Source organism: Carassius auratus, chromosome 19, assembly GCF_003368295.1.
Source record: "Carassius auratus strain Wakin chromosome 19, ASM336829v1, whole genome shotgun sequence".
Taxonomy (NCBI): Eukaryota; Metazoa; Chordata; class Actinopteri; order Cypriniformes; family Cyprinidae; genus Carassius; species Carassius auratus.
This window is the reverse complement of record NC_039261.1, coordinates 21,818,736-21,844,723: the sequence shown is the minus strand read 5'-3', so window position 1 is coordinate 21,844,723 and position 25,988 is coordinate 21,818,736. Positions and strand designations below refer to the sequence as shown.

The 25,988-nt window shown below is 33.8% G+C and overlaps 1 protein-coding gene across 3 annotated transcripts; it reads right to left on the bottom strand.

The window, feature by feature from the left end:
• Positions 1-337: 337 nt before the first annotated feature.
• LOC113119830 (TBC1 domain family member 20-like) lies at positions 338-25,299 on the bottom strand. 3 transcript variants are annotated; one of them, XR_003294523.1, is made up of 9 exons: positions 25,067-25,299; positions 24,147-24,332; positions 23,976-24,056; positions 22,663-22,849; positions 22,226-22,327; positions 15,202-15,343; positions 11,449-11,633; positions 1,281-1,716; positions 338-1,160 (listed from the first exon to the last, which is right to left on the bottom strand). XR_003294523.1 is itself a non-coding variant. In XM_026289501.1 (8 exons), the coding sequence occupies exons 1-8, from the start codon at positions 25,128-25,130 to the stop codon at positions 1,464-1,466; spliced, it is 1,200 nt and encodes a 399-aa protein (XP_026145286.1). In that variant the 5' UTR covers positions 25,131-25,299; the 3' UTR covers positions 338-1,463. The 3 variants fall into 3 exon arrangements, 2 of the variants coding, with proteins under 2 accessions (XP_026145286.1, XP_026145287.1); XM_026289501.1 differs by having other exon boundaries at positions 338-1,716; XM_026289502.1 differs by having other exon boundaries at positions 338-1,716; positions 24,147-24,327.
• Between the last annotated feature and the right edge of the window lie 689 nt (positions 25,300-25,988).

Sequence of the window (25,988 nt, the reverse complement as noted above, 5' to 3'; positions counted from 1 at the left end):
CACAGCATCTCCCTGACATGGCTGCTTCAACACTAACTGCGGTTACCTTCTTTACCATCTCAACTAGGAGAGTCAATGGTCTATTTGAGAGATAGCTGGCAGTAATGAACGTCTGTGAACTGCTGTAAAGCAAGAAGAAGAAGAGGACACCTCGCGCACCTGCTGCTGAGAATACGCTCAGGAGAGGTCTAACAGTTTGTACATTGTGTGAATCAGAGGTAAAACATTTTATAAATACTGTTCGGTTTCTTTCACAGACTGATTGTTTTGTGTCTTTACACATCAATGTATCGTCACGAGCCGCAGTGTTAATTTGGTTTACGTTTTTTTTTTTTTTATGTATGTTTTAGCTGTGATTCCCATCCACTTACATAATAAGAGTGATAGATTGCAGTTTGAGCTAAAAATCTTGGTTTGTGTTCTACTGAAGAAACAAAGAAAATGAGTTGAGTTTTTACTAATAGGTCTTTTTTTTTCAGGAAAAATGCACTGAAATAAAAAGTTTAATTTACAACTACTTAAAAATAACTCTTTACAGTGTGCCCAGAAATACTTAAAACAAGATAAATATGTTCAAAAACAGCAGTCCATCATGAACAAACATTACGTTCTGAATAACTGTGCAAGCATAGTTAAGTTAAAATTAAAAATACTAAAATATTAAATTAGGGTAAACTTATGTATTTATATATAGTAACTGATCATCAGTAATCAGTAACAGATTATTATTGGTAAGCAATCCACCACAATAGTCAACATTTGAAAAAAATGTTGTCCTAAGACAAGAACAGGTATTGTTTTGGTTTTAGGTTTTGTTTTGGTTTTGGTTGACTACAATACAGTAGTAGTAAGATTTTGCTTCAAAAGTAGTTTAATGATACCTGGTGTTGTAATTATTTGTGAAATTGATTAGCAGTTTCTCAGTGAAAATATTATTAAAGTAAATCTTTTTTTTTTTTTTTTTTGAGAAAGGCATCGACTGTATAATGTGTGCACAGAGGACACTGGTTCATTTCTGAAGGACCTGAAAGCGTGTGTAGGTTGATCTGGCTCTAGAATAAACTGTGTTGTTGTTGTAGTAAAGTGCTGCGTTCACCAGCGGGTCTCTGTGGTCTTTCAGCCTTCACCCGTTTTCTCCTCTTAATGAGCTTCACTCACTTCTGACGGCAGAAAAAAAAAAACATTTAATAATTTGTGCTGTTGACAACGGCCTAGCAGAGCACTTTCTCTGACATTCTGCTGATGGAACGACATCCAGAAATGCTTATGATTACAAAAACCTTGCTTGACTCCTCCCACTTCTCCAATATTAGCTTGGCTGAAATCTATAAATAAGAAAAAAAGCACGGTTCGGAAATAAATAAGCAGCAGATTCATTCTCTCCAGGTGATTTGCATCACTTAACACATACAACTGCAATTGCAATACACCCTGTTTGTCACACGTGAGCGAGGCGTTTGGTGTCAGAAGATCTGCGAGAGAAACTCCGGTGCCCAGTCCATGGCGGTCTGAGCCACAGCTAGCGCCGCCGCTCCTAACGTGGCCGACAGACCCCACACTGCCATTTTGATGAGCTGGTTAGTGCTCGCTGGCTGGGGGCTCATGGGAAGGGCTAGCTGGGTTTCATGCCGCTTTTCAAGCTGTTGACGAAGGACGGAGTCGGGACGCTGCTTCAGTGTAGACGTCTGGAAGTCTGTGAAGGTGCTGATGGCGATTCTGAGAAGAGAAACGGAGAAACAGAGAGCAGTGTCACTTCACTACTATTTTATCTTAATAATTATCTTAATATTCCATTTAGATTTTCATTGAAGTTTTAAGACTTTTGTTTGTGTATTTAGGTTTTTATATTTTTATTTAACTGTTTGTAATTTTGTAGTATTTTTGTATTTTTTTTAAGTTCTTTTTTCTTTTCTTTTTTGAAAATGTCTATTATGTTTTTTATTAATTTAATTTAAATGTAAATAATTGTAGTACTTTAAACATTTTTTTTTGTATTTGAACTTGAATAATTATAGTTTTAGTAGATTTGTCATTTTAGACATTTTATATAAATTGTAGTTCTTCACATATATGATTATAATAATAAAATAATATATTTTAAATTTAGTTCTAATCATTTTAGTACTTAAAAAAAAACAAAAAAAAATTGAAATTTGCCTCCACAACAAAAATAAAATAAAGTTTTTTCTATTTTTAAGATTCCATTTATTTCTGCTACTTTTTAAATTAAGTTAAAATACATCTTTAGTATTTTTAGCTTTAGTTCAGTTACTTTGGTTTAAAGTCAATCGACAGCAATACTACAAACTCAACAAATTATAAATGCTGATTAAGCCTAAGAACTATGCCAGGTCATATCTCTACAGTATCATAATCATGTGTGATACAAGTCAGCGGTAAAGCAACATTAGTCTTTACTGAAAGAGAAATAAAGTCTCAAAACCACATCCAGTTAAAACTGATTTGATTTTGCAACTTCCTAGTGAACATATAAGAGAACGTTTTTTTTTAACATGCATCAAAAAAACCACACACAATAAGAGATTTCAGAAACCAAGCAACCAACAAAAAGGTCAGGTTTGAACGCCCAGTTAGTGAACAACACAAGAAAAGAGTGAGTGAGTGAGGTACAGAACAAAAGAAACCTCAGAAAGCAGAAAGCAGGAACTGCAGCGGACTCATGGCCTCTGGTCTCAATCAGACACACGGATAGAGCCTCATTTCCAGAGTTTTCCCAAGTCCTGCGGAGCCCATGCTGAGGGCTACACGACACTCTCTCCACAGTTTAGAGGAAAAACATCATTAAAAAATCATAAAATATTCAATTCCATTTCATTACGGTCTCTATGGAAGAATAGTAAACATGGAATGCAAATGTCTTTCACTCAAGATAATAAAACTGCCAGAAATACATTCAACATTTAATGAAAAAGTGGCTCTTGTACAAGAAATACCACAGGCAGACGCTGACGGGCTCAACGACTTTAAGTCTTCATTGTTTTGTGTGCTTTTTTTTTTTGCTCTCCTGCCTCTGATTCTCAGTTTTCCCCAGTTCTCATTAGTATCTACAGCTAATGCGCCACTGCTGAAAATAGCTGACAGGTAACAGCAGAGCAATTAACTTTTAAACTTTCCCTTTACCAGCGGAGGCCCGGGAGAGCCAGCGGTAAACCCCAGTCTAATGCAGCGACACAGACCCACAGAGCGCCGTCACTCAGAGCCGGCCTGAACCGCTCATGAAAGGAGCTGTACGCAGTGCTTTTCCATTCAGCGTCAGTTCACTGAGAATCCACATCGTTCAGGTTACTAGAAACACAAAAGAACTGCACCACAGTCCAGCTCTTCTAAAGTCAAATATTAGCTTTGTGCAAAGTGCTGTAAGTATCGTTAACTAAAAAAAGAAAAAAAAAGAAAAAAAGAAAAAAGGTTTTATTACTTGATTTAAAATAAAATATACTAAATATAACATTATATTTGATCTAGTTGCCAATGGAACATTTTATAACTTCTAATCCTATATACACTTAAATAACAAAAATAACAAAATAACATACAAATGAAGAAAACAATCCTAAAAGGTTAAAATTAAAAAGAAAACTGAAAATAGAAAAAAAAATATTGTATGTAGATTTTCCTTTCATGCCAAAGATCATTAGGATATTATGGTAAGTAAAGATCATGTTCCATGAAGATATTTTGTAAATTTCTTACCGTAAATATATCAAAACTTAATTTCTGATTAGCAATATGCATTGCTAAGAACTTCATTTGGACAACTTTAACCTTTTAACTGTCACCCCCATTTTTTTAACATACACGTGAAAGTACACTATTCACACTTAAATTGTTATAATTCATAAACGCTTTTGAATACAGACCAAAGGTTGGTCTCTTTTTAAAGAAGACAATCTGCAGATTATTGCAGAAGTGAAATCATTTAAAAAAATGAAAGCATAAAAAAGTTATAGAAGTTAAAATTTACTGTAAATACATTTATTATTTTATTTTTATTATATTTTATATAAAATAAATATTTTATAAAATATGTTTTAATCCAAAATTGCTATAAAATTAAAGCCATATGTCTAAATAAATTGTGTTCCAAATTTGAAGTTGATATAAAAAAAATGTAGGTTCATATGCAATTTTGTTTAGGCGTTATACCACAAAAAGCCACCGGGGGCCATTGAAACTCCATTGAATTTTTTGGATGCATTTGTTTGTCACAAATGTATCAATTTCTCTCTCAATATTATGTCTATGACAAAATAACCACCAAATATGGAATCTTGAGACTCAGACCTTTCCAACGATATGTATTTTGTCAAGATTATGAAAAGTTTTGATTCTAAAAGACCGTAATATATTTGGAATATGACCCCTCCCACTAAGGGGGAGGACCACGCTAAAAGATTTTAAAGTATGATTTCCATGGTAACGCAGTGTCCGATTTCAAAATGGTTTTCATAAGATGAATTTGGAGTATATAAGCTTTCAAATGATATATAATTTATGATGATTACTAAAACATGTGGTAGGGAAAAAGGAAGCGGAGTAGATTTTTTGTGACAAAGGTCAGAACTCCTGTTATGATGTATATGTTTTGAGGTGCACTCTTTTTATAAATTAATCTTTTACTGTTCCTTCATAATTTTTAACAACAAAACATGGTCAAATATCTATTTAGGAGTCTTAGACCTTTCCAACGATATATAGTTTGTCATGATTAGATTAGGATATAATTGTAACATATTGAAGTAAATTTAGGCGTCCCGTATACGGGACGGTGACATTTAACAGGTTAAAAGAGATTTTCTCACATATTTCACGGTTTATTTATTCAGCTTTCAGATGATGCATAAATCTAAATTTCAAGAAATGTACCCTTATGACTGGTTTTGTGGTCCAGGGTCACATATTTGCAAAAATGGTGCCTAGTTTCATTGCATCAGGTTATTTATTTCAATATTTGTTACTTTAACTTTACTTATAAAACCAAAAACACACAACAAAATAACAAAATGACCAAAAGTAATGATTCAAAATACCAAAAAAAAAAAAAAAAAAAAAAAAAAAAAAAGATATATAACAATATATCAATGACGTTGAATAACACTGCTGGAAAGATCTAAAGTTAGCGCTAGTGCAAAAATGGTACCTTGTTGCACTGCACCAGATTTTGACATCCGTGGTGCCAAAAACAACTGATTCTCGTGAACATGTGGAATGGAGAACAGCTTTGTTTGATCGTTTCCTCACACAAAGTTATTCATGACTTCAGAAGACTTCCGTATGGTGCTTTTTTTGGTGTTTTTGTCCTTTTTGAAGCTCATCAGATATGAAACTATGACCTGTTGTTGTATGGCAAGAACCAGGTGAAGATTTCTCAAAGATTCAGGTACAAAGTATAGACAGGTTTCAAAGAAGAGGATAGTTAACTAATTGTCATTTTTTGGGTGAACTGTCCCTTTAACTCCCAAAGCGATGGGCTCTGCAGGGAATCTCTCTTCCCTCAACTTCAGAGATGTATTTTAGTCTTTGGTTTCCTCTGACTGCTCTCTTCAAGGTGGCACATGTCTGATGGTCTTTGATCGCTTTTTCCCCCTCCCTCTTGTCTCTAAAAGAGTTTCTAATTTTACCGTTTCCTCTCTCAGAAGCAGCAGATTGTGTGACCTCTGTCACATCATTCTTCTGTTTTTCCCCTCGCTCTCTTCCTCTTGCTCAATCTGTTCTTGCTGTGGTGAGGAAGATATAGCAGATGATGGATGTGTTTACACTGGAAGAACATTTCCACGGCTGCACTCAGTCAAACCATCACAACTCCACAGTCTTTACAGAAATCCTCCCCTCATCTTCCTCCTCTGTGAAGGTCTCCTTCACTAATCACATGCACACTTTTATTAGGGCGTAAAAACTGTGTGCAAATGCTTACATGTTTCAATTGATTTGCACATATATATTTTTCATCTTATGACAAAACCACATATTCACTAATTATATATTTCACACAATATTTGAAGAAAATGAGATTTTTAATTATTAGTCTTGTTCCGAAAAAGATGCATAAAATTGATCAAAAGTGAGAATAAAGGCATATGTGGCAAATTTCTTTTCTCATTTTTTATTGGAAATAATACAATTATGGGCTCTGCAGATGAGAACTGAATATCCACTGACCCTAAAATTGCCCCTGCTCTCCTGCAGGTGTAACATGCCTGTAAACCTGATCACCATTAGAGCCTTGGGAGCCCGTTACTGGCTTTTAGAGCATATACTTAAAGCCCTCTCTCGCTGTCATAACGTTATGGGTTAACACAGTTCAGTGGGATGCTCTAATTCAATGCGTCCTTCCATCTAACACACACGATGGCCCTATTATTAGACACTTGCTGCTGAGATGGTATGCCCAATTACCCATCAGTCTGCACTTGGCTTGTGTGAAAGTGTGTGTGTGTGTGTCCTGCAGGTCTTTGTGAATCAGCTCTGATGTCCTGATGACCCGTAAGTGCTGGCTCTTTGTCACGTCAACAGGAGCTGCTCGTTCAAGCATGCTGTGATGCACCAAAGGCCTTTGCTTACTGGACACACACAGGAATTCCAAGTGGAGGTTAAAGGGTTAAAGGTTCCTATATGCTCTATAGCTCCACTTTGGTTCACCTAAATGTTCCAAGGAATCCAAGTCTATAATGATGCTTTGAAGTCAAGTTAAATAGATAGTATTTAGGAGCTGGATGCACATAATGCCACCCACCACAAAGTCTAAATTTGGAGTGGGTTAACTGAACTTTCTTTAAAGGAATACTTAACCAAAAATGAAAAAACACACCCTCAGGCCATGATGTAGATGAGTTTGTTTCTTCATCAGATTTGGAGAAATGTAGCATTGCATCACATCCTCTGGAGTGAATGGGTGCCGTCAGAATGAGAGTCATTCTCAATAATCCACAAGTAATCCATACCACTCCATTGCATCAGTTAATGTCTTCTGAAGTGAAAAGCTGCATGTTTGTCAGAAACAAATCTATCATTAAGATGTTTTTCCTTCAAACCGTTGCTTCCGGCTAAAATACGAGTCTATAATCCATAACACTTCCTCCGGTTAAAAAGTCTTGTCTAAATCAGGAGAGACATATGCAGAGATCAAGCACTGTTTACAAGCAAAAACGGTCCAAATCAGCTCTAAATAAATATGTTGGTGGATTTTCAAGTAAGACAACATGAGTAACACTTTTTTTTTTTTCACTGAAGAAAGCGTTATTATTGTTTCTTACAAACATGCAGCTTTTGGCTTCAAAACACATTAATTGATGGATTAATTGTGGATTACGGTGATGTTTTTATCAGCTGTTTGGACTCTTATTCTGACGGCACCCATTCACTGCAGTGGATCCAATGGTGAGCAAGTGATGTAATGCCATTTGTTTCTAATAAAAAAACAATGATCTGAGGGCGAGTACATTTCAGCAAATTAGTATTTTTGGGTAAACTATTCCTTTAAGCCCTGCGTTTGTTTACTCATTAATTTTATGATCCTAAGATGATTCGGCCAGTTCAGTGATTCCTTCTTTATCAAAAGAGCTCATTGTAGTGTAGGAATTGGTGAACATTACTTTGGTTCTTAGCAGAAACTGCAAACTGCAAACCTTTTAGGCAATGCATCAAACAAAGATCACACCTTTAATGTAAATCTAATGCAGCGTTTCTCAAACCCATCACTGCATATTTGAGATCTCCCTTATTTAACATACCTGATTCTACTGATTAGCTCATTAGCTCATCAAGAGCATCCGTGACCTGAATAAGGCATGTCAAATAATCCAAAGCATGCATGCTTGTGGGGTTCTGTAGGAAAAGGATTGAGAAATACTGAACAAAAAGCTATACCTAGCAATGGCCTAGTGTTTAATCGGGAATCTCAGATTATTTTAGTCTATCTCTCCCCTTGCACTCTCTCTAGATCTAAAAATAAATAAACAAAATAGGAAAAGCCCTAAAAAACTCATATGCAATAAAGCATGCAACACACTGAGTGATTCGCCTCAGCCTTTCCAAAGTATGAAAACGATTTATAAACGTGCTTGAGGCTTCAGACCAGCTCTAGGTAGATGTGGGTGTCATGTTCCTGAAATCTTTCCGTTTAGTTTGGCACATCTTTCACACCCTGTGGTACTTTATCTAAATCTGGGTAGCTGATGCATTTCATGGCACCTACCCAGATTAACTTTTTAAATTATGAAAGATTTGAACATAAATGCGAGTTTTTACATGAATATGAAAAACTACCTCAGTCCGGAAACTATTTAGCCCTCGGTTAACATTATCGAACAGCCTGTGTGGCATATGACATCATCAAGGAAAGTCGCTTCAGAAGCGAAGCAAGTTTTATTACATTTTAGTGGAAGATTTGAATTATGCAATACACTGCTTTTTTTTTTTTTTTTTACATGCATGAAAAAAAAAAAAAGAAATTAGACCAGGAACATGAATTTAGAAAAAAATAATGACTTTAAAATCATGATTGCAATATGTAAAGCCACAATCACAAAAGTAAATGAAATTAAGATGCAAAGGCACAATTCTGAAAAATAGATGTAACTGATATAAATATAGATATAAATTCAATTACAAAAAGATGCAAATGCAAGATATAAAGTCAGAAATGTAAGATAAAATTTTTACAAATTTGTTACTAATAATAGTGGCTTTTAATTTTTTGTATCTCTCCGATTGAATAGCATCAACAACAAAAAATTAAAGTACTGTAAGATATAAAGTCACAATTAAGAAAGATCTGTGAGATACTAAGGCACAGTTTTGACATACAAGGTTAAAGAAAGAATACAGGGTTATGTAAAATTGGAATTACGAAAAATTTGGAGATATAAAGTCACGTTGTGAAACAAGATACCTTCTGATGTTCATTAATGTTTATTTCATGCTATAACCAGTAAAGAGGAAGAGACGATCGGTTGACGTGCTGCTTGAACTGAGGGGCTACAGAGATCGGTCTCAACACATTAAAGAACCACAAAGAGCTATTTGTTGTTTAAAAAATAAACACATTTGAAAGCTGAGACCTTGTTTCATACCAAAAGTAGCCTGCTCTTGTCTCATGTGTCCGTGTGTCATCAGTGTTTGCTCCACAATGTATTTTTCTCTTTGTGAGAACATGATGTGTGGCGTGAGGGAGGGGGGCGGGTTTTTGTGCAGGATCAATTGTAACTAAGACATAAAGCTGCAGTTATAAAAAATACAGTAGATGCAGTTGGGAGATATAAAATCAGAATTGTGAGATACATAGTCGCAATTACAAAACACAGATGCAACTGTGAGACACAATGCTACAATTACAGCACACAATCTGCATACAAACAAACACCCTCGGTCTACAGACTCTCAGCATCCAACAAAAGACACGGATGCTTGTTAGTTCTCCTCCAGTATTTTCTTTCCTGAACACACCAGATCTAATCAAACGGGCAACAGGCAGCGCTAACAAACCCCAAACGCTGAGATCAGAGCATCAGTCTCGGTGATAATATAATGTTGCTGCGTTTATGAAGTCAGATGCGCGCGGAGGGCCGGGTGTTAGCTTGAGGGGTGTGCAGGGGGTTTTAATGAAGAACATTTGGGGGTCAAAGCCATTAGGGAGTACGTGTCACTCCTCATTACAGCACTCCACAGGGTCAAACAGAACAATAGAGATCAAGGTCACAGGTCACGGCCTCAAGAGAGACTGCTCATTTCACTCACACACACACACACACACACACACACACACACACGTATGTTCTTTGCTTGCAGTGAGGACACAGATGCTGGTGGGGGAGGAGTTATGCAAATCAGGGCAGAGCTTTAATAACCCAATGAGGCGGAGCTTCCTTATTGCAGGCCTGATTTGCATACAGAGTCATTCTTGCACTCTCTGTCTGTGTTTGTTGCTCTTTCTCTCTCGCTATAGCGTTTCTGTCTTTGTACAGGTCTCTCTCTCATTGCCGTCTATCTCGCTGCCCCTCATCCTCAGTTCTGTCACTTCCTTTTTCTCATTTGTGTCTCTCTCTCGCTCTTAATCTTCATAGGCGACAGCAGACGCGGGGAGCTCTTAAACAAGACAGATCTCTCCTCTGATGGCTTTTTCAGCACGGAGGGACTCAAATTCAGTTCCCGCTGAATGCCGGAGGAATCGTTTCCTTCTGCCGTAAGAGATAAATCATTAAAGTGGCTTCACCTGCATCTGCGAATGCAATCGTCAGATTGACAGCGAGTGTTTAGACACACAGGAGCGAGACGCAGACAGCTCCGGCTGAGCGTCCTTCACGTCACAACAGGGGCGCAACAGTCTCACCGTGTGCAAAGGAAGTGATATCATACTCAATAGCTCCACCTGATGGACACGGGTGAAAACAAACACCCCTCCAGACCAAAGATGACAAGTGTTTTTGCACAGTATCTTACAGTGTAACAACACTGGAACTAGTACAGAACACTACTTAGGGCTGAACGATTTGGAGACAGAAAAAAGCTAATAAAATGCTAATTTTTTTAAAGATCTCCAGGTTTGCTGAGCTTGTTTGTAGGGGTGCAGAATTTGGCAAATAAATAAATACAAATAAAATAAAATCATATTGTGAGTATATACTAAATGCTAATATTAATACAAATTATTATTATTATTATTATAAAAAAATAAGACATCAATATTGTAATCATACTGTAACATAAAAAGTATAATATATAGAATATTTAAGAAAATAAAAAAATATTAAAATTATAAAACAGAATAAGAAATATAACTTTTGTCATACTATTGTACTGTAAAATAAATAGTATAATATATCAAATATTCTGTAAAAATAATTCAAAACATTACTTAATAAAATCAATAATATCAATCAATAATAAAATATTTTATTTTATAGCATAATAACAAAATAATTTAATTTGTTTACAGCTGTAAAATAACAATACAAAATATTATAGAAATTAATAAATTAAAGAAATCTTATTTTCTTAATTTTCAAACATTAAACCCTTTGGCAAAAAACAACAGGAATCTCTTAAAGCTCATTTGTTGGCAAAAAGTTTATAAACCGGTCTCATAAAAAAATCTGCGATTCCCAAAAGCAACTTTGGTCTTGAGTTCCGTCGTTAGCAATGTAATTCAATGGAAGTAAAGGCTTTAGTTAACTATCAATGCTTTTGGGAAACGCACCCCTGGTTGGTGCATGTTGTATTCCCAAATGCACTGACAGAGATTGTGTGGCACAGTATTTACAGTGAAACATATCTTAAAAACACCAGATTATGAGCTGCTCATGTGTAAATGAACACACTGCAGTGCTTCACTCCAAAACATGCAGTGTTTATAAGCATCTATGCTTCTCTGAAGAGGTGAAAACCTTTGTTAAAGTGCACGTGTGTGCATGTAAGCGTGTTCGAGAGCCTCACATGTTGCGTGTTTGCAGCGCTGCAGACTGGGTCAGCAGAGAGGGGGGGCAGCTCATGAACAGCCTCTGAGCTCGACCAATCAGATCCTCGTACGGCAGATCCTGAGGCATCTGAGACAGCAGGTGATGAACGCTGGCCATATCACACTCGCTGCTCTTCACTTCCTTCTGTCTGTACAACACAATCTGATCAGAGAGACAGAGAGAGAGAGAGAAAGAAAGAGAGAGAGAGAGAGAGAGACACAGGTCTGTTAGTCTCCGCGTCAGACGGGCCGCCCACAGTCCATTCACTGACCGTCTGACACATACTGTAGACAAAACTGACAATTCAATCTGATCGACTGGCTTTATTCAAGTATAACCGTCCACTGGGACACAAATGCTGTGTTAAAAATGTTAAAATTACACTTCTGAGGAAGAATTTTGTTGAAGTAGACAAAGGTTCATAACTTCTAATATATGAAAAATATAAAAGAATAGTTTTTTAATCACTTAGTAGCATGTAAACTAGACATCCATGAACAGAACAATATAGTCCACTGTGAAATAAATCAGGTTTTATTTGAGTAAAAAGAAAAACAAGAAATCAATGTGTAAACCCACAGTACTAAACTAATTAGACAAAACTTTGTGCTGAACCCCTTTTTGTTTTTTTTAAAGTAAACGAGTAATTCTGTTCGATTTATACTTAACATTTTTAAATTGATGTTTAAATAAGAAAATAATAATAAACTTAAAATAATAAATGAATAATATAAAAGTATATAAAAAAAACAATAGGGATGTAGTTCTTAATCTTAATTCAAGATGTAATCTCTGAAAATAAATCTTAATATATTTAATATATAAGACAACTTCATATCACAAATCTATTATGTTTCAAAGATAAGACAAATTAAACTTAACAATTATTCTAATTGTACAGTACAATACAGTAAATCAATTATAATACACACAAAACACGCAAAACTTTTTTTTTTTTACTTTAAGTTAATTTAAATTCATTTATTTTATTTTACTTGGTATTATTTTATTAGCTTTTCTTGTTTTAAAGTAAAAACATTTTTTTAGACAAATTAGAAAAATTAATTTTAATTCTAATTCAAGACACATTTTCAAAAAACAAGTCTGTAAAACAAGTAAATGTCTTCTTATGTGCAGATAGTTTTAATAAAAAATATATATATAAAAAAATGTGACTGATTGTAAATGTACATGCTCAGTCTCTTCCCATCTAAGTGGGTGATTCTTGGTCAGAATAAGAAACATTTTGGACCAAGACTAAACCGTTTTCTTCACTTACAAGCAAACAGCACTGAGCCGCCTGTAAGGACTAACTGTAAAATACACCAGTGGTTCACTGCAGCCGATCAGACTCCAGCACGGGTGTCTACAGTCCCTCCCAGCACAGGTCAAATAAGAGCAGCTCAGAGCTGAGCCGGGTCACGTCCAGCAGTGTGGGAGTGCACCGAAGAACTACATTTCCTGCTGGCTTTCTTCTCCTGACTTCAAACGGCCGCTGGCCCCCTTTGCTTTCGCTGTTGTGTCTAGCAGGGGAGCGGCTCGTGGAGACAGAAGAAAGAGGCACACTTCCACACAAACCTCTGGTGAATTCATTAGAGTTGTTTAATTAACTGATCCCGTTACAACAAAGTGCCCTCGATTCCTGCATCAAATGAGGAAGGAGTGGAAAAATAAAGAAAACCCCTCTCAGTGCAGCCACGTTTGTTGTTTGAATTTAGCGATCGCCTAAATAAGTGAATTAACAAATACTGAGGCACAACATGGTAAACAACTCCTCTTTAGGAGTACAAAAGCTTCTTGATCTGCACTCTCACTACTGACTGAAACTTCAGTGTAATCATGGGAAAACTATAAACTACTGTTCACAGCAAAAGAGTGCCATCCTTGAGGATAGAGACCGTTTGTTAGACAAGTCAGATGGACACATGCAGACATTAATTAGTTAATGAGAAATGACCTGTTTAGAGCTCACATGTAAACGAGTGAATCAACACTGGCAATCTGATGAGATTTAACATGACCAGTAAAGACCAATGTTGTTATTGTTAACTAAAACCGGAAACTATGAAAAATCATTTTCAGTAACTGAAATAAAATAAAATATATAAATATGATATAAATATAAATGAAAATTATTAACTGAAATAACTGAACTAAGTTGAAGTATTAAAAAGGTCAAAAACTGAAATAAAAATGTAAATATAATAACAATAATAATTACTATTATTATAAATATGATTATTTTAATATATAATAATAATAATAATAATAATTATTATTATTATTATAATTATTATTTCATATTAAAACAAATGGAAGAAATATTAAGAAAATAATAAAACATTATTATTATTATTATTATTATTGACGTCATCCTTTAATATGAAAAAAATTTAATAATATATAAAATGTTTTGCCTTGGTTTCTATCTGCAATGAAAAAGTTTGTTGAAGAATATTAAGGACTAAAACTGAAATAAACAAAAACTAAACAGTATTTTTAAAAAATCATAAAAATAAATATTAAATTAACATACTACTACTACTACTACTACTACTACAACATATAAATATAAATGAAAATTATTAACTGAAATAACTGAACTAAGTTGAAGTATTAAAAAGGTCAAAAACTGAAATAAAAATGTAAATATAATAACAATAATAATTACTATTATTATAAATATGATTATTTTAATATATAATAATAATAATAATAATAATTATTATGTTTTGCCTTGGTTTCTATCTGCAATGAAAAAGTTTGTTGAAGAATATTAAGGACTAAAACTGAAATAAACAAAAACTAAACAGTATTTTTTTAAAAATCATAAAAATAAATATTAAATTAACATACTACTACTACTACTACCAATAATAATAATAATAATAATAATAATAATAATAATAATAATATATTAGATGAAAACAAAATAAGAAGCTGAAATAAGTTAATAATTTAGTAGTAAAATGTTAGTAGACTAGTAGTTAAATAATTCAAACTGAAATGTATTGTATTTTTATAAATAATACTGTGCCCTTTTAAAATAAAAACCTGCTTAATGTGCCTTGCCAAAAAAAAAAAAAAAAAAAAAGTCAATTTGGATAGATGAAACTAAACTAAAGCGCTTGTCACCCAGGCAGATGAAGAAGACAGCACAATGTTACAAGGATGCACGATATTGGATTTTGGCCGATATTCGATATGCCGATATTTTCAAAATAATTTTGGTCGATACCGATACCGATATATATATAAACATTTTCACCTGATATATTTAAACTTTAATTTTACTGAAGAGAAATCCATGTATCTCTTCTGTACTGATTCTACCATAAATGTATTATTTTACAAATGTAGACAGACATTCACACCTGAAAAACAGGTCAATTATTTCACTTGGAGAATATTGGTTTGGCTCATCGGCAGAAATATTCATATCGGCCGATACCGATGATGGTCATTTTAAGCTTTTATCGGCCGATACCGATGTTGTGCCAATATTATCGTGCATCCCTACTTTGAAACATGGTAAATGTGAAAGTGGCTTTTTCAGCATCTTGTGGCAGGAGTGTTGAGCTTTAAGGATGCCCAGTCATGTTAAAATATATTTTTAGAGACCCTTCTCTCTCAGGAACACTGAGAAGGTCAAACACAGCACTGCTGGACGTCCTTGAGAGGCTGGAGATGGAGCGACTAAAGCACAGACCGCAGAGACGCTCCTCCTTACCACAGCGGCGAAGTAGATGGCCATCAGTGGGTGAGACGCCAGGAAGAAATCATACAGCCGCAGAACATGCCGGAAATCTGACAGGACGTAACCGTACCATGTGATCAGCCAGCTCAGGGCGAAGATAGTGCCCACCTCAGACCTGCAACACAAAGACAATCAGTGATCAGCTCTCATCTGTTAACTTGAGTTAATGCATTAGAAAACATGAACGAACAATGTCTAACAATATGTTTTACAGCATTTATTCATCTAGAAGTCATTTTAGTAGTAATGCATTCATCTATTAGCAATTTTATTTAATTAATTAGCAATTTATTGATTAATCTATAAGTCATTTTAATAGTAATGCATTAGTCTATTAGGATTTTAAAAACTAAATTATTAGGAATTTATTCATTAATCTATTTATTTTATTAGCAATTAATATATTAGCAGTTTTCTTTAATAGATTAAATAATAAATTGCTAAGTAATTAGTTATTTTATTAGTAATGCATTAATCTATGATTTTTATTTATTAATTTTAGCAGTAATTCATCCATTAATTTATTAGGTATTTTATTAGAAATGCATTAAGCTGTTAATTATTTAAATTAATTCATTAGTAATTTATTCATTAATCTACTAGTCATTTTATAAGTAATTCATCAATCTATTATGATTTTATTAGTAATTTATCCATTCATTGATTAGGTATTTTATTAGTAACGCATTAAGCTTGTAGTAATTAAAATAAATGCAAAAGTAATTTATTCATTAATTTATTAGTAATTTTATTAGCAATGCATTAATCTATAAATAATCTCAAATTATCTGCAATTTCTTAATGAATCTATTAGTAATTTTTGGGTTAATTTATTAATACTTTTATTAATGTAGTAATGTAAGTAATGTATTAATCGAAGTAATTTTGTCTTTATTAATTTTAGTCATTTCAAATTATTAGTAATTTATAATATTAGTGACTTATTAGTTATTATGTTATTAGTAATAATGAAATAAACTTTCGAGTTGAAAAATGTATTGTTAAAATATATATATATAAATTCATATTATAATTTTTTTCAATTTGAGCTTTATTTATTTAAACTAAATGAATTTAAACTGCATGTAAAAGAGAAACATTTCCTTGGCATTGTTTTCCAACGTCATTTCAGAGCACGTGCTTATATTTGAAAAAACTCATGATTGAGCCCCAGGAACTGAGGTTTGGGACCATGACAAAAACACAGAAACTAGCATTAAGCATGTATAACGGGGCTGCACGCTTGTATGTGTCATGAAGAGTATGTATCCGGCAGAAGTAAACACTCTCAATGGCAACACAACCTTTGAAAGGGCCTATAATCTCTGAAATGGACATCCAAACATGACAGGACTCAGCAGAGCTCCTGTGAATCCTCCTGAAACTCCTCTAAAAACCCACCCAAGCATTTAGCACGTGCAAAACACAGGAACGCATGTCTGACACATTCATTCATCACCGTCTCTGATGTCACTGATATTCCACACAAACAATTTAACGCTGCTGTAGGCCTTTTCTCCACTCTGTAAATGTGCTGCAAGGTCACGAGTACGTGTAAGACGAGAACAAAAGTGACCCGCCAATGGACTACAGATGCACTACAGCCACAGAATTTCATTTATTTATTTTACCAGCCATGAAACTGTAAGTGCATTGCATGGGCAACTGTATGAGATTTTTTTTTTTATTATTTATTTATTAAAATTTATTAAATTTAAATTAAATTTAAAATAATAAAATGTATTTATTGCTTTTAAACATTTAAACCACTGAGGAACTTCTCTTTTTTAAATGCTTCCTAATGCTTTGAGACGTAAACAGTACAATTGTAATTTTAGTGTAAAATACATTTATTTTTATTATACAATTTTACAGTTTATTATACAGTTTATTATAATATTTAATATAACGTTTCATTTTTTTATTACATAATAATTACAATAAATTATACAATAGAAAATCATGACAATTATTATTATTATTTTAAAGTCATATTTAATTGGTTACAAAATGTGGAAATTTGGTTTAAGAAAACTGGAAATTAAAATTTATAAAAATGTGTAAAGATATATTTTGTACATTTTATTGTACATTTCTATTGTCTTTTCATTGACCTACAAGATTTGACAAATACAATATTTTTTTGTTTGGTTGTGATGCTGACGTATGTTAAACTGCTTTGAAATACTTTTTGTCCCCACTTCAAACTACAGTACGTACAGTATTACTCCATACACAATAATGGCAAAGCTAAAAACTGGTTTTTAACATCTTTGAAAATGTATTAAATAAAAAACTTATCTGGGACAGTCAAAATTTAGCTCAGGAGCATTCATATAGCGTTCAGATGTTGCTGCACTTCAATGAACCTCAATTCCAAACATCATGTTTAAAGGACACCAGCTCTTCTCATCACCTGCAGAGCACCCTCCCTAAACTGAAGTGTGCTGGGAGCAGGCACTAATGGACACATCAGAGAAGAAGAAAGGCTCAATGCACCAAAATATAGAGATAGCCTTGATGAAAACCTAGTCTAGAGCATTCAGAAGCTGAGACTGCGCAGAAAATGTACCTTCCAGCAGGACAATGATCCTAAGCAAACAGCAAGAGTGGCTTATAGACAACTCTGTGAACATCCTTGAATGGCCCAGCCACAAACTGGGATTGAATCCAATCAAATATTTCTGGAGAAACCTGAAAATGTGTGTCTGCCCCATCCAACCCGACTGATGTGCAAAGCTTGCATCATACCAAAAAGTCTTGAGGCTTTAAATGTGCTTCAAGTACTGAGTTAAGAGTATAAATACTAATGCAATGCACCTATTTCTGTTTTTATTATTATTATTCATTTACGAAGTTGTGACAATACTGTTTTTGCTTTGTCATTAAGGTGTATGGAGTGGAAACATGAAAAAAAATGAAGGGGTATGAATTAGGGATGCACTTTATTATCGGACTGAATCGGAATCGTCCCATAATGTCTTTAAATGTAATGTGTATATATATATATATATATATATATATATATATATATATATATATATTATATATATATATATATATATATATATATATATATATATATATATATATATACTGATTTATTCATTAATCATGTGTAATATGTAAAAAATGTTAAATCTTAAAATACAAAGTTAGGGTTAACTGCATCTTTCTGGGGGGAAATGCAGCAATTATTTATAGTTTATTTTTAGTTTTTTTTTAAACTTCAATGTACTATCAAAAAACCCTCATTATTGTTCATTTAATTCTAACAAATAAGAACTAAAATACAAAAAATTAATTAAAAAAAATATAGGCATATTGGATATTGGCAAAAAACCAATATCGAGCATCTCTAGTATGAATGCTTTTTGGATTTAGGCACAAATATATTATCTGTAAAGACCGACTGATGCACAAAGACAAATAGGAAAAAAACATTTATTTTTTTAGGCTGTCTCATCCACCCATGGCCTTTTAAAAAGTTCTGCATTTTTATTAACTTGTTTGGAAAGATCTATAAAAGCAAAAGCAACAGCACCTGAGTGAGCAACACCATTAAACCTGTGGACCAGCGCTGCGACGAGACACGCACATGCAATATTGATGAAGAACCTCTTATTCTCTACATTTTAGATGAGTCGCCATTAAAATAACCTGCTTTTACAAACGCAAGCCGGAAAAGCCACACGCAATTCAGAGCCTCAGGTTTACGTGAATACTTGCAGATGCAAGGCGACATCAACAATGTATCAAGAATATCAACAACTTTGTTGGCTTGCCACACCAAACAGTTTTCACTTAAAACAAAACATTCACACAGCAAGAAAGCATGCATCTATAAGCATCAGGTTTTAAAAGACAAACCACACAGACTGACAACATTCAAGATGCATGTGAGGAATATGCAAGCTTTTTTTTTTTTACTGTCTAAATTAGGATCAACAATAACGATGATCATTATGTGAGTTTCAGCACAGGGCTTACATTCATACGACACAACCTTATGTTGTTTCTTTACTATGAACAAGCATTTTTATGCAAATGCCAATATATTGTTTTCTGTGAGGTTTAGCAGTTTTTGATGATTGAAATGTGTGTGTTATCTAGCTACTGTAGCTAGGGCTAGGTATCGAGTTTGATACTTTTAGACACCGACCAAATTGTCTCGATACCATTGCATATCGAAAACCGTCTCGTCATTAGGTACCAAATTTCGATACCTAAGGAGTTAATCTCATAAACGTCAGTGAGCCAATAAACCTGCAGCACTATGTGTGTTTGACTAGAAGCAGCGTGGCGCAGATCGATCAGTGTTTTTACATCTGCTAAAGCGTGAAAGGCCCTTATAGCTCTCGTGGTTCGTAATACACAGATCGGTCTGCGTCATCGGTTACACTCAGAGATGTGGCTCACACATGAGGCTCTAGAGTAAATGCGTCCCAGGCCAGCCCCCTTAGATGTAAGGCTTAATGAACCTAAATGCTTAAGGTTCAAAATTAACACTGGTGTTACGTGACCATTCATGCCCACTGTAGCATCATGCTACATTAGACAATAAATAAGATTTATATTCCGCTTTTACTTATATTATATTCTCACTTTAAACCACCATCGAGTGTTTGTAATAACTTCCGATTGCCGTCTAATGTGTGTTTTGGCCATGTGATGTTGCTGAAATGAAATATGTTATTACCTCTGAGTCAGAGCAGCGATCATGGATGAGAACAGACAGACAGCGCTGGGAGCTGCTAATGCTCATCACTAAATCAGTGGAAAATGGATAGAAATGAGGAGTCTGTCTGAGCTATGCATTTTAAAACAAACACACACACTAGTGTAAATGTAGTATTAAAACTATTTGCACTGATATACTGTGTTGGTTACATTTTGTTCCTTTGTTAAAATTGGTATCAAAAAAGTATTGTTCAGGAATCGGTATCAAAGTCAAGGTATCAGTATCAGTATCGAAAATTTCGGAACGCTACTCAGCCCCAACTGTAGTTGACTATGGGATTTATCGAGATTGCAAGAATGAATAAAATGAGAATTAATTTCTTAATAAAGAAATAAACTCAATTACATTATGCATGATATTTCTTTATCTGCAAACATTTTAATGCAAATTATAAACATTATTATTACTATTATTTCTCATATATTACAGTAAGAAAAACATCAAAAATGAAAAACACTATAACAGTAATCAACTAAAACAAAATATGTAAAAATAAACTACATATAATAAACTACACGACCTAAAGCACGTGTTACCAAGTGTTTATTTCATTGACAAATAATTTACGTCATAATGTCCATCAACAACAATGACGACAACGAGACGATAATGGACAAAACTTTTTTTGAATGACAAAAACTATGACGATTCAACTATCAACGAATAAAATCGATACTTCTTTATCTGCAAACATTTTAATGCAAATTATAAACAGAATTATTAGTATTATTTATCATATATTACAATAAAAAAAACACTATAACAGTAACAAAAAAAAACTATGTTAATTATATAAATACTGAAAAATGAAATCGCAGAGCAATAAGCACTAACTTAAAATCAACAAATCCTTACTGTTGAGCCCTGTGACAGTGACTTTGATAAAGGACCGCACACAAAACCGTCTCTCGTGAGAGTATTTCATAAAGCGCCTGTGTGTGTGTGTGTGTGTGTGTGTGTGTCCTTGCAGGGAAATCAGATTTGATCTGACAGAGGTGAAGTGAACTGTACATCTACTACACACTGCTACTCCTCTTCTCTCGCCTGATTCAGTGTAAACAGCTCCCATCTACTGGCAGCAAACGTACAGACATTCAAGAACCACGGCACAGATTTCAGCAGCTTTACAGTCACATACAGTGTGTAATAGTCAAAGATAAACCTGTTAACACATGACTCTGTAGTTGTTTAAGATGCCCTCTGCTGCCCTCTTCAGCACAGAGAAGTATATTAACCTCAGCTGTTCAGATGCATTGAAATCAATGATCTGGGATCAAAACAAACCGATTACCATGAAAAAATATTTGACAATTTGATTTTGTAACAGCAAACATATTTTTAGTAACACACTTGGAGAGGAAGCACACTGTTCAATTCTTCGGCATGTACTTCTATTTTCTTGGATGTCATGTTTTGTTATTCACCCTTTTAGATTCAAGGCTACTACAATAATGGATGAACTTATCCTTTATAAAATAACATTGGTAACGTATAACCATAAGTCATTATTGACAGCATGTCACAGATGCTGCTGATAGATCTTTACTTGTATTTAACGCAGTACATTTCTTTAAGCAGACTTAACGGTTGCTTACACTCAGTAATTTATATAAAAAATCTGATTTGTGAGATATAAAATAAGAATTGCAAGAAAAAATGTTTTGCAGGTTTTATGAAGGTAAATCTAAGGCTTATAGAACATGTAAAGAATAGTTTCAAGCACAAATTCACATAAATTTTGTTAAGTTTTTCAACTTTGTTATACACTTATATCTCAAGTAAATGCATCTTCTTGATTTAAGGGTGTTTAGAGATTTGTATTGAAGAAGAAAATCAGGAAGATATTCATTTTCTGCAACGTATTCAATATTTAATGTGATTAGTTCATGAATTTAAGACTTTCTACTCTGAGAACTTATGGAAGGGCAAGTTAAGAGGTTGAGACCTGCAGAATCCGTTTTTTTTATTATTCTGGCAGAAACAGGATTCCATAACCAACAGCAATTAAAAAAAAAAAAGACAACAACAACCTTCTGCCAAGCCTTTAAACCAGAGGCTGTTTATGGCTGATGCATTAATATACAACTGATATGCAGTCACAGCTGGTTATTTACAACAGCTTCAAACATGCCTGATCCAATCAATTTAGAGCCAGAACTACCTAAGTTTAATCTTTATAAAAACTGTAGCTGTGTAGAACATGCATGTAAGAACGTGGATCAATCACAGATAACCAGTCACTAATCAGCAGTCTACCTGATCATGAAGTCGTGTAACTCTCGGTCCACGCGCTCCAGAATGGGCATCAGATAGTTCAGGACGTGCTTTGTGCTGTCCATGGTGGGGTCCATGAAATCCCTGCAGTTTCCAGCAGAAGAAAACAGAAAATACTTAAGATAAGAATTCTTATCAACATCAGAGCAAAACAAAAAGAAGTAATGTTTGCAGCTCAGCAGCAGCTACAAGGTCATGGGTTCGATTCCCTTGGAATGCATCTGATAAAATGTCATTGCTTTGGATAAAAGCGCTTGGCAAATGCACAAATTTAAATGTGCAAGTTGATGATGCATCAGTCAAGTTTTTGATTTATAATCCTAAAAATTTTTTAAATGCTTATGTGAAACTAAATTCTCTTTTGTTGCAAGAAGCAAAACATAACACTGTAAGAAGAACATAAGGTCAGGTTAATTCACCTGAGATGATGATTGGACAGTTTCTCCATGATTGCGATGGTCATCTTCTCTCCCACCACCAGCAGGAAGGTCACCACGATGTCATGATATCCCTGATAATAGTGCAGCTGAGGATTTCTCCTCAAAACATCCAGGATGATGTCGATCAGCTGCTCCTGGAGAACCTCTCTCTCATCCACACGCATGCCTGAGAACAATCACACCACCACAAAACCAAACGCATTACTAAAAAAAACACTGTTCGATGGAAATTAATTATTCCAGTAGGATCAAACTAACTCTGTAGATATAATGACGTGTAAAACTCAACTTTCCAAATATCACATGGGAAGCTCAAGGTATGTGTGTTGGGATAGATAACACACAATCAATGCATTGTTCTGAATTCACAGTGAAAGAACGTCACTGAAGGACACTGGAAAGATTGGTGATTATACAAGCAAACATTAATATGCAGAAGAATATTTAGATGTTCTCAATGAGGTACAAAAGTCTGTGACCACAGTGAAAATGGGGAAAATAAATAAATAAAATTAAATAAAATAAATTTAAACCTGGCAATGTAAAAATAAATAAATAAAATGAATAACAAAAAATCTTACATAATTTCAAATATTTATATAAAGAGGAATAACTGGGTGTTTAAAGGTCAGGAGGTCAAATCTCTACATTGAAAATCTGGGATTTAAAATCTAATTTAACTGTGGTAATATAGAACATTTTAGGGTTAAAAACAATATGAAAGAAAAATAAAGTTAATAAAAAAAATACATATCTACAATAAATATCTTATTTCTTTCAACTTTTGAATTGCTTTGTTGCATTAATATTTTGAATTTTAAGTTGTTTGTATAAAAGCGTCTGTTAAATGAATACATGTATTCTGTTAATATTTCACTAACTCTCTAATCTAGAATTAATCAAATAATCAAAAATCTATACTGATAATATTGCACTCTAATTGTTATATTCTACTGATAATATAATTAATATTTTTGTTATCCAGGCTATTAAAATATTATTTAAAAAATAAATGGAAGAAGCTATTGAATTAAAATTGTTTAGCTTATCTATTTATTTATTTAGTTTTTCATTATAAAAACCTCACACAATTTACAATAATAAAAAAAAAACACAAATCAGTCAAATCAGAATTTTTATATTTTGAATGTCCGATTTTATGGCATGCTGGACATTAAAATGAATAAATGCAAACAGTGCTGACTGTAAGTATGTCTCAAACAGTCCAGAGTGACTGAATCAGATCATGTGATGGTGTGTCATATTCTTTGACTCATTTATCAGATACTGACCTTTCGGGAAGCGTCGCATTGATCTCCTGACATCGAGCACCACCTGTCTGTAGTCTTTGTGGTCTTCTCGGTCATCTTTGGCTTTAAATGAGGGATATAAGAAAAAATAAAAAATGTAAAAAAGAACACTGAACACTGTGGGACGTCCCAGATGCACAAACACACACTTACATGGTTTGGCAGGCAGACTGTACACATTGATACTGAGGAGTTTGGGCCAAACTTTTCTTCTGATGTCATCCGTCAGCAAACCTCCTTCGCTCACAGCCGCCCGCCGCAGGGTCTCGATGTCCACAGGGTCACTGTTCAGGGCCTGATGGATGTCCAGGAGCTTCTGTTTCTTCCAGGGTAACTGTTCTGCAGATAAAATACAAACTTATGAAGCATGATGCAAAATTAACACTAAACATGCAGCAAAGTGAATGCCCAGTTTGCTGTAAATTTTCTCTGAAACTGAGCATTGCACGGCTTAAATCAGTGGTTCTCAGAGGAATCACTACATGTTAAATCAAAACTAATGTTAATTTAATATTTGCGTTTTTTATTTTCTTGTATGTAAGCACAGTGCAGTGATAATGTTTAAATTGTGTATTTACAATGTTAAAGTCTCTGACAACGATAAATAAGTCTTATTGGGAATAAAGCTTCATGTACAGATATAATTATGTGGTTAAGCCAGCAAAACTAAATATGAAACAAAACCATGATGTCACATGATGCTGTGTAACACAATAACCTACCCAAAAAATACAATAACAGCGTAAGATCTCTTGATTATTTGAATCCCGAATTAATATAAAAGATTACCCACTAGCTAGACTTCATTATATATTTCTCACTCATTTAGTGACATAAGAGGTCTCTCTCAGCTTCGATGACGCCATATGGACCCGTCAATCATTCGCTGTCAATATAATGGATCTCTTACACATTCAGTGACATAATAATTCTCTCACAAACACATTAAGTGGTTTTCTCATGGATCTAACACTAACTTAGAGACATCATGATAACTAACTTCTAACCCAACCATAATGAATCTCCCACCTATATTCAGGACATTAAAATTGGACCGGAACCCGGTAACTTACCTTCATGTTTCCTGACAGACGCTTGAGATCCGCTCACCGACAGTCGCTTCCTCGCTTTTTTCATCCCTTAAAGCGACTCACAGTAATAAGGATATCAAATGCATACTGTTCTGATGATTATGAGATAGTTTTAATTTAAAAACTGACAGTAAAAACAAAAAGAAAGTGACGGTTATGATTCTCCTCAGACCGACGTCGAGAGGTGAAGTGAGTGCTCACTGCTCGTCACCCGAGCTTTACGCTCACTGGCTAAGCGCCAGTGAGTCACTCAACCAACCTTGGCTGCTGTCAACGTCTCTCCTTATTGGTTAAAGACAACGAGAGGCTCGACGCCATTGGCTCATTTGAAACATGATTCTGCCCATGATGACAGACAAGCAGCGTGTTTTTATTTACATGAGTTATGTAATATATCACTGACTTACTACCGCCGCGATTTCAGGTTTTAAGTTTGACATATAATATAATATAATATAATATAATATAATATAATATAATATAATATAATATAATATAATATAATATAATATAATAAATCGCGTTGGATAAAATAGTTTTTTAAATGACTAAATGGATATGATATGATATGATTTGATATATTAATCTTATATATATATATATATATATATATATATATATATATATATATATATATATATATATATATATATATATATATATATATATATATATATATATATATTATTGCGAAGCAATTATTATTTATGAATAAGTATAAGTTTAATTTCAATAATAATAATACATCAAATATATGACATTATAAAATATATAATAAATAATGTTTTAATTAAATAATAACAATGCCACTTCTAAATGTACTACTAATGATCATCATTACCATAATTTGGATTACAACATTATTCAACAGGGCACAAAAAAAAAAAAGTAATCTCAGAACATT

Bases quoted from the DNA above. Each gene is read 5' to 3' on its own strand.
- LOC113119830 (XM_026289501.1), bottom strand. From the start codon at position 25,130: ATGAAAAAAGCGAGGAAGCGACTGTCGGTGAGCGGATCTCAAGCGTCT. The intron at 24,333-25,066 runs GTAAGTTACCGG...TTTTATCTGCAG, and splicing joins GTCTGTCAGGAAACATGAAG to AACAGTTACCCTGGAAGAAA. The intron at 22,328-22,662 runs GTGAATTAACCT...TGGAAACTGCAG, and splicing joins CTGTCCAATCATCATCTCAG to GGATTTCATGGACCCCACCA.